We start from the raw sequence: 9748 nt of genomic DNA, 5'->3' as shown, positions 1-9748 counted from the left end.
CAACTGTGGCTGGCTGGTTTGCCTTTTCAGCAGGGCGTTCCATTTTTTTAACAGCAGAAATTGTTGAGTATAATGTTTTTCTTCTCCTGCCTCAACCACAGCTTTTATTAATACCTCTGCTACTGAATTAGGTCTGCATGTTCTGCAGCAACCAAAACCACAAGTATTTCTTTTCCCCCAAGTATCCCGTTGACAGCTACTTTTTTCTTAATAACAGTTTTTTCCTCAGTTTCTTTTTTTTTTTAATTGATTCCTTTTAGACAACCTACCTTTTCTTTAGCTTCAGGCCATGCTCTGAATCAGGGATACAATGATCAAGAATATAGTTATCCAACCTAATAATGCCTGGTAAGGATTTGTCTCCTGGTAAGGATTTGTATTGGGACCCACAGTAACCCTTCTATAATAAATGGTACAAATTGATGCTGTACTGTATTATAGTTCTTTCAAGCAACCCTCCTTTTCCTCTCCATTCACTGAGAGATTTGCCACTGGTGATACAAAAGGGTTTTAGTTTCCTAATTTGTCTGTCAATACAGATATTTTTTCTATCCACTGATTTTCTATATAAAGCAGACAAGGAGGCAGATATGTTTATCATTTCCTCAAATTGGGATTCTCTTATTTGTCAATTCCATCACATTTCATAATTAAAAGCCCATATTTGCATACTTCAATTGTACTCTTTTCCCTTTTTTTGGCCAGAATGGGCTACCTAAAATAATAGTCTTCACATGATCCTTTTCTTACCACAGTTATAACCTGTCCTCTATGTAACTCTTCTGCAACTATTGTGTATTTAAAGTTGCTGAAAAAAATGTAAACCTCTTATACATAGTTGGTTTAAAGACATTCAAAGCACTTGTTCTTCAGAAAAGTTGTTGTATATATCTGCCAGCTCTCCTCAAATCAAGCATAGTATGAATATCATTAAGTTCTTGTTTCTTAAGTTCCATTAAAAACCAACAGAAAGATGTATGGATTAGGATCTTCCACAACCATACATGATAAAACCTAATGGTATCATTCAGTTGAAGTTTAACTTGCAATATTTCCTTTTCATAATGGTGAGCCTCTATATCTCAAAGCCATTTGAATTTTTTTTGTTTTATTCTCTTTTCTTTCAGCTTTTATTTCCTCAACCTGTTGTTCCCTGAAAATATTTGTAATATTTCATTTCTTTAACTACTCTTTTTTTAGTCAGTAACAGTCTCATACCTTTCATGCTGGTTTTATAACATAAAACCATTTGTCCTCACATTTAAAAAAAAAGCTAGCTTTGTTTATTGTCCAGGAACTGGAATTAATTTTTGTTAAATCAAAAAGCTGTGGTGGCATAGTGGTTAGAATGTAGTATTGAAGGCTAACTCTGCCCACTGCCAGGAGTTCAATCCTGACCGACTCAAAGTTTATTCAGCCTTCCATCTTTCCGAGGTCGGTAAAATGAGGGCCCCCGCTTATAGAGGGCTGTAAAGCACTATGAAGCTGTATACATATAAATCTAAGTGCTATTGTATTAATTTTCTTCTTTTTTCTACGCACCTGTTTTCTCTGTGGTTTCTAATTTTCTGTGCTATTCTTTAAAACTAACTTTTTCCTCAGATTTTCTTCATTCCTGCCTCGCTTTTTCTTAAACCTTTTTAGTCAAATAAATTGATTTGGCAGTATACAAGTTGAATAAATAAATAGATAAATAGATAAACAAATAAACTCCTTTGGGAATCCATATTATACTGCTGTGGCTTCATGTGCTGAAACCAGGTTTATTTGATTAGAAGTAGCAAATTTAATTTGGAAATAAATAAATGTACTTTAAACACTTGCTGTCACCAATCCAAAATGATAGGGGATTCATTATACTGAAATGCTCTCTTTATCAACTATTTTCATGGCAGTGTAATATTTAGGGAAGTGCTGTTATATTCTGGCTCTCATTTATTCAGAAGGCCAATTTTTTTATAAACAACTGAAATGTTAACTATATCATATGACCAGGAAGATTTATAAACAATTTATAAAGATATAAATTGTTTTTGTTCAGACATATATATCTGTGCTTATTAGCACAATGTTTCCTGATTTTTTTGGGGGAAAAATACCTAATAACAATGGCACTACGGAGCTTAATATAAGATTACTTCTTTATTGTGCTAGTTTTATTATAATCTGATGAAGCATAAGGATAGCATAATGGTATTACTTCTTCACATTTATTGCATATATCATTAGCCTCCCAATGGCTCTGTTTAAGATGGCTCAGGCCTTGCTAAGCAAGCATCTGCTCCTTGGTCTGTCAGTGATTTTGATATCATGATACCATGTTTAGAGGTTCTTCTTTCTTGTGGTTGGTTCCAGTCAATATTGACAGGAGCAAGAAAACCAGGCTGTTTCCCCAGGCCTTGAAATAGGGATAGTATCAAGCCTTTGTAGGATTTGTCATTGGTTATGAATTGTTTGTTTGTATGTCAATGATTTTTGCTTCTTTATCATTCTTGTTGTTAAAAGTTGTTAGTTGCCTACTGTCTTGTGGACTCAGATAATTTCTAAATTTTAAAATTAAAGTAAATATTCCAACTAAAAAATTGGAAGTATTGAAAAGGCAGCATAAGCAAACTTGCAGGTTTTGCCTCCACGTTCTATGTAATGAGTAGAACGACCTCCATTTGGGATTCTGGGGCTCCCTTCCTTCAGATGTGTTTTGTACTGTGTTTGATCTGCACAAATCAAAGCACCCCCTTGTGAGACATGTTATATGCTTCTTTGTTCACTTTCATTAAGACCTGGTCTTATTAGAATGAAAATTATAGATGAATTGACAAGTGGGAATCACATCTGTGAATAACAAAAACTTTCCTAGGAGTAGAAAACCAGCATGCAGGCAGCAAGCTGAGATGGAACTGTTGCTCTGGTTCCTTGCCTATTAGAAGGATTCCCTGAGAAATAAGCCCAATTTCTGCCTACAGTGATCAACCTAGGTACTCCTGTGGCAAAGAAAAAAAGCTGCAAAATTGAGATAAGAAACTGATATATATGACATTGAAGGTCAAGAATAACAAAAAAGCAAAATAATTAATAAGGGGAGAATTAAACAGTTCCTTCACTGATGAAACAGTACCTGGATCAAAAATATGAGACTTGGTGAAATACAAGATCAGTTAATCAGAATAGAGCTGGAAGGGACCTTGGAGGTCTTCTAGTTCAACCCCCTGCTCAAGTAGAAGACCTTATATCATTTCAGACAAGTGACTGTCCAGTCTCTTCTTAAAAACCTCCAGTGATGAAGCACCCACAACTTCTGAAGGCAAGCTGTTCCTCTGGTTAATTGTCCTCACTGTTAGGAAGTTTATCCTCAATTCCAGGTTGCTTCTCTGATTAGTTTCCATCCATTGTTTCTTGTCCTGCCCTCTGGTGCTTTGGAAAATAAGTTGACCCTCTCCTCTTTGTGGCAGCCCCTCAAATACTGGAATACTCCTATCATGTCTTTCTTTTGTTTAGACTAGCCAAACCCAAATCCTGCAACCGTTATTCATATATTTTAGTCTCCAGGTGTTTAATCCAAAATACATCAAAATCCGCAAAAGCCAAAACTTACTATATTATTTTAAAGCCTCTAACTCAAATTACAATTTGAAATTTTCCTTCTTATCTATGAACTACTGTTTCCCATATTTCCACAAAGCAGTGTGGAAATTTCATAGTTATCATCCTATCCAGTCTACATGATGAGCTGAGAATATGATGTAAGAAATACTGAAGCCATGGAGGAAGATTGGGCAAAGTTTAAAAGGCAGTTTCCAATTGAATGATTTGAATGGCCAAAATTGGTAGGCAGCTGTTTTTACTCCTACCATTAAGGAAGTCACGTTGTGTTTCCAAGATGAGGTTAATGTCAGTCACCCAGGCCTGGGCAATCTCCGGTGTTGCTGCCTGCAGTACATAACGGATGGTGCCCCGTTCTGCGCCACGAAAGATCAGTGCAAATTTGCAGGGATCATTGTCCACACAAGGCTCCAGACTCAAAGAGCTTACCTGGAAGAGAAATGGATAATGGATCAACCTAGAGTTGTGACTGCAACTGAGACCGACTATACACTAGATTAAATAAAGACAATAAAGTGAAATTGGCCCAGGATTAATCCAGACCACATGAGTATGGTATCTTTTCCCAGGCAACAGTGCTAAAAAGCAAGAAAATTATATTAATAAAATAGGCACTCAGAGAGAGGAAGAGATTCAGCAATCAAGTAAATACAAGTCTTTACTTATTTTTCTGAGAGAAGATTTAGATTTAGCTTATTCCAATTCATAAAACATAAAACATGTGCCATACAGTGATATATTGCAAGTGTTTTAAAGTACAGTATTACAACCCCAGTCTCAACATCATCTTTTATTTTTTGGCTGCCAATACAGAAATTGTTATGGCTTTTTGGTTATATGGTTGTATCCTGATGCAAACAGAAGCTACATTCATTGATTGGCGTAAGGCATGGAAATCAAACAAATATTACTTTTTTCCATTAGATCTGCTGCACTGTTTACTACTAGTATTATCCACATATTTTCAAATTGCAGCTGTAAGTCCAGATATCTGCATCTATCAAACAGCATACCAAATTTACTATGTGATATTACAGTATACAAACAGACAAGGCCCCTGTAGAAAGATGGGACACCTAACTTTGGATATGGAACATTTCCACTGTAAAGTCCCTTATGAGTAAGTGCCAGATGCTTAAATGTAGCTCAGTTCCCCACGGTTAACTCTGGAATACCTTGATGCTGCTCTTAAAGGCATATGTTGGGGCAGCATATGGGCCACGCCTTCGCTCCAGGGTCTCACTTAGGATGACAATTTGCTCAAAGAGAAAGATGCGGCGCTCACGAGCCCGGGCCAGGATCCCGCCTGCCTGCTCTATCACCAAAAAAGTGTTCTGCTGCAGCAGTTTCCCTTGAGAAGTCAGCTTCCCCTAAAGAAAAAAAGTAACCTGCAATTTATTCACCTGTTTAAACGGCATAAAATTACCCTACTCTGAGAGCTGAAGGTTAGTATGGCCTAGCACACCCTTTTAATGCTGCTCCATGTCAAAGGTTCTTTCCCACCAAAATGGAAGCTTTCCCTGTCAACAATTTTCCAAAATGTAGCTTGGGACAGCATTCACACATGCCACTATAGTTGAAGTGGTAGTTTCAACAACTGCACCATCAAGCATTTCAAAACGTCTATCTTAAATCTTCCTTCTGGCCAAAACGTTCCTAAATCTTGCCCTCACCTCCCTCCCACCCCCACCCATGTGATATCCTATATTTTAGGCTCACATTCCCAAGTAAATCGGTATTGAAGTTGAGATTCTTCAGAAATAACCAATTAAGACCCTTCCTTGAAGATGTACAGCCTTCCTATCATGTAAGACTGGAGTGATGATGGGGGGGGGGGGCGGTGGAAGAAGAGAATTGTTTCAATGCTGTCTACTATACTGAGCTAGCTAATCAGAAAAATCAGAACTAAGAATCTCCAACCAGACACTGATCCTCAGAATTTACCTCAAAGCCTTGAAGACGTCCCACATTCATCATGTCATTGCAGCGTTTGGGAACAAAGCACATAACGTCTACAGCTTTCTGAAATTCAAATGTAGAGAATGAGGCTACAGAAGATGTACTGGATTCTCCAAGACTGATGCCACTGGATATATCAATTTCAGGGCTCATCAATGAGCCATAATAACCTTTTATTCTACATCTTAAACTACAAAAGGCGAGGGTAAATTGAGGAGAAATCACAAAATAAGATCTGCTAATCATATAGAAGGCTTCACTGGCCTGAGATCTGAAGATACAGTATATCAAATATACAATAACTGATATAGGATGTGGATTCCCCATCTGCCAATCTTCTCACAACTGTCAATCTTGTAAATGCTGGATGGTATTCCAGCCAATCCACATGATATTCCAATTGACCCATGCGACTGTACTTTTTCATTCAAAAGCAATAGTGTAATATCAAGATTATTTATATAGGAACAGTGGCTCTATGATAGCTCCCATTGGTTTCAACTCCTACCTCCAGCTGTTCCGTGTCCTTCCCAGCTTTGCTATAATACTTCAGGAAATCCTGGAGAGAGCAAGAGAAAGAAAAGAGGGGAAGAATAAGTGTTTTTATAAGGGAGAGAAAGAGAGTAACACGAGCTAGTTGCTCATGAGTTCCATCCATTGTTACCATTGTTCTATAGTTACCATTGTTACCATTACCTAGTTACCATTGTTCTATGACTTACCTACATCAGCTTACCCCAATTTGGTGTCCCCTTCAAATACGTTGGGAATATAACTCTTGACTGTTTTGCACTCAGCATCTACTAAACCCACAATCCTCTCGCAGCATGACCACTGATGAAAGCTTACAATCCAACACATTTGAAGGCTACCAAATGAGGCAAGAGTGATATAAACTCCAATCTCCTTGGAGAAGAGGTGAGTCATGATTTAGAACTAAATTGTATCCCATCCGAAGATGGTTGGCAGCAGCAGAGCCATTACAAAACCTCACCGCTGTATATTTTGTTTGCATAAAGGCCAACATTCCCATTAGGCAGGAATCTATAACTGGATCAATTTCCCAACTTTTAAATCAGCTACATGAACATTTGTGTACATTCACGTACTGTGCAGAGGTAACGCCATTTGGAGCAAAAATATTGAGGATTTTTTTTTACATCTGCCAGTTTTTCAAATCATAATCACACTCATCACATTGTGAATATCTTGACAAAACACATTAAACTATATTAATCTTGAGAACACCTGAAATTAAAATTCTAAAGATGAACAATATTTTTTTAAAAAAAATGCAAGCTTGTCTATAATTAAACCCACTATTGGACTAATGTAAGAGAAAATATAATTCTTTCAGAGCATTCCCCCTCTCTAAATTATGTTCCCAGGGTCCTGGGAAACACTAAAACCTATTAGCTTTGCCATAAAATACTCAAAAACCTGAGTGATATCAATAGATTTAGAAGATACTAAAAGATGAAAAAGGCTCAGGGAAGTAAAACCATTAGAAAATAAATACCGTACATAAAAGAAGTTCCCTTCCTGAAATACTGTCTCTTTGTTTTCTCAAATACATCATTGTCTTTATAGTACTGCTCCCATTACCTAATACAGTGATGGCGAACCTTTTAGAGACTGAGTGCCCAAACTGCAACCCAAAACCCACTTATGCATCGTCGGTTGGTGTGGCCCATTGGGTGGGTGTGGCCCACTGGGTGGGTGTGGCCACTGGGTGGGCATGGCTGCAGTGGTAACAGCAGACTGGGTGGGACTAAAAAGTTCAATCAATTAATTCCAATTTTACAAGATCTTTTTTTTTCCCGCGAGAAGTTGAAATTGATTGATTGAACCTTTTTTTGTACACAGCGGCGGAGGCCTAAAGCAAAAAGGTTTTATAAAACCCAGCTGAAGGCCTAGGACTGGGGCGACGGCGCGCGTGCCCACAGAGAGGGCTCTGAGTGCCGCCTCTGGCACCCGTGCCAAAGGTTCGCCACCACTGACCTAATAGAATCTAGCTCACAATTGACCTCTCCAAACACATCATGTATTGCTACACCCAAACAAATGCACGTGTACTGTTATATCCAATCACATCTACATTCTAATTTGCATAATTAACTCCTTTGTTTAGAGGAATTGTATCCCTACCCCTTTCTAGCTTTGTTTATTATAGTACCAGAGGCAACAGAAGCAATCTTGCTTCAACAAAATTACGTGCTGGCTTTCAGTTTAACTGAACTCTTGGGGAAATTGGTGAGTGACTTTTCTTCTAAGTAGAAAAAAAAGAACATTAATGCTTCTAGGATAACTCAGTGGGGTAGGTATAGGGTTGACAGCAGTACCTAACAAAAAATGGGCCCAAAGCAGCTTTTAGTTGGAACAACAGAGCAAGAGGAAGAGCAATAATGTTGTAATAATTCCTCTATGGGAATCTGGCTCAGATGGATATCTGCTTATCTGGCTTCTAAGTTGTGTTGCCTGTATTTGTGTATATAACACACCATTCCAAAAACAGAAAACATCCAGGGCTCTCTTTATCCAAAGGAAACAAAAGCCAACAGTGCTATCCTTTAAAGGCCTTAGTATTCAGGGAATTGGAAATATGGCATATACAAAAAGAGGAGAAGGCCGAAGAACATGAGGTTGACCCAGAAGAAGATGGACAGACAACATCAAAGATACATTACAACACCATCAACAATGGTTGAGGCCATCGAAGGAGGAGGAGGAGGAGGAGGAGGAGGAGGAGGAGGAGGAGGAGGATTAAAAATGGTGGAAAAAGTCAAGAGACAGTTGATGTAAAAAAACGTAGACAGGATGACAAATTCAAATTTGTTGCCATTAATGTCTGAACTGGGCATACTTTCTGTTTGGCCCATCACTAGTGCAGGCCACTCATTACTTTCTGAATGCACTCCTGAATGTCTTCCTTCCACTCCGATTCCATTCCAAATGCACCCCACTCTCAAGTTTTCCGTCTTCAATTCAAAACTGCTGTTTTCAAACTCAAGCCATCCTGGGTTCTTTGGAGAAGATAGTCTCCATGCTCCATTTTGTTCTAAGAGCAATTCTGATTGACTCTGGTGCCTGGTACACTGCCTCTCCTCCACTGGGGGGTCCTGCCCTTAGTATTCCAGCATCCGAGCTTTCCCTTCTCTTCCCTTCCCTTCCCTGCCTTTCATTTCATTTGATCATCTTTACATGCAATGTAGAAACATTGCTATTTTACTTCTGTGAAGCTGAACAATCAGTTCTTCCTTGCTGCAGATTCCATAGTCCTGTAGAGAAATGTAGATGCAAACAACCCTTTTCCCTATTGCGTTGATGATTGTATCATTGGAGCGGTAAAGATATCATAACATCTGTATTTAGTGTCAAAGGAAATAATGTGATAAGGGAAAGGTGAAGGCATCTATGCATGTAAACCTCTGAGGAAGCAAAGGCAAGGCATAAGGAAGCAATCTCTAAAACGAAAAGGCAGACACTAGTACAGTAGTACTCACAGGATCCAACCAACAAAGCAGAAGATGGTGACTTAATTTATTACATTTTTAAACCACGCATCTTCCTCATAGAAGGAGTCCCATCTTAAGGCATGAAAGTGAGCTGAGTGACTTTGAGCCAGTCACTCTCTTTCAGCCCAACCCACCACATAGAGGAGTTGTTGTGGGAAAAATAGGAGGAGGAAGGAGTGCTGTATTAAGTATGTTGGCTGCTTTGAGTTACTTGCAAAAATAATAAAGGTGGGATTAAAAAAAAATCTAAAACAAAAAGACCAATTGGAACTTGGAGCGGCCCTTGTCTAGAGCAGGGCTTTTCAACCAGTGGTACGGGTACCACCTGTGGTACATTGGCACCTGGCAGGTGGTACGCGACCATCCTAGAAAAGTGGTAGCGGGGGAGGGGAATGAGCTGAACCGGTGGCAGCACCGCACAAGCCTGACCGAGAGATGGTTGGAGCTGCAGGGCTGTCAGGGCTCAGCGGAAGCACCAGGATCAGCGCCAGGCTCCAGCTGGAGCTCAGCGCTGATCCTGGCGCTTCTGCTGAGCCCTGAAGAAGCACCAATCAGCTGGAATGTTGCAGCATCTCCAGTTTTTGACATCTTGCTAGGCGACTGGTGGTACTCGGATGTTGCCATATGCTAAAAGTGGTACAATGGGTGAGAAGGTTGAAAAACCCTGGTCTAGA

At 39.2% G+C, this 9748-nt stretch overlaps 1 protein-coding gene across 1 annotated transcript in view; it reads right to left on the bottom strand.

Moving 5' to 3' along the window:
* ARHGEF25 (Rho guanine nucleotide exchange factor 25) overlaps nucleotides 1-9748 on the bottom strand; it is a 56337-nt gene that overhangs the window by 9562 nt on the left and 37027 nt on the right. The window contains exons 10-13 of the mRNA XM_015823982.1: nucleotides 6068-6118; nucleotides 5545-5622; nucleotides 4776-4970; nucleotides 3849-4029 (exon numbers count right to left, since the gene is read on the bottom strand). Of these exons, the coding sequence (XP_015679468.1) occupies nucleotides 3849-4029; nucleotides 4776-4970; nucleotides 5545-5622; nucleotides 6068-6118 (505 nt within the window). The remainder of the gene's footprint in view (nucleotides 1-3848; nucleotides 4030-4775; nucleotides 4971-5544; nucleotides 5623-6067; nucleotides 6119-9748) is intronic.

Source organism: Protobothrops mucrosquamatus, unplaced genomic scaffold, assembly GCF_001527695.2.
Source record: "Protobothrops mucrosquamatus isolate PMUCROS unplaced genomic scaffold, P.Mucros_1.0 scaffold2064, whole genome shotgun sequence".
In the NCBI taxonomy this organism is placed as follows: Eukaryota; Metazoa; Chordata; class Lepidosauria; order Squamata; family Viperidae; genus Protobothrops; species Protobothrops mucrosquamatus.
The sequence above is the reverse complement of the archived record's forward strand: the minus strand, read 5'-3'. Positions and strand labels throughout refer to the sequence as shown.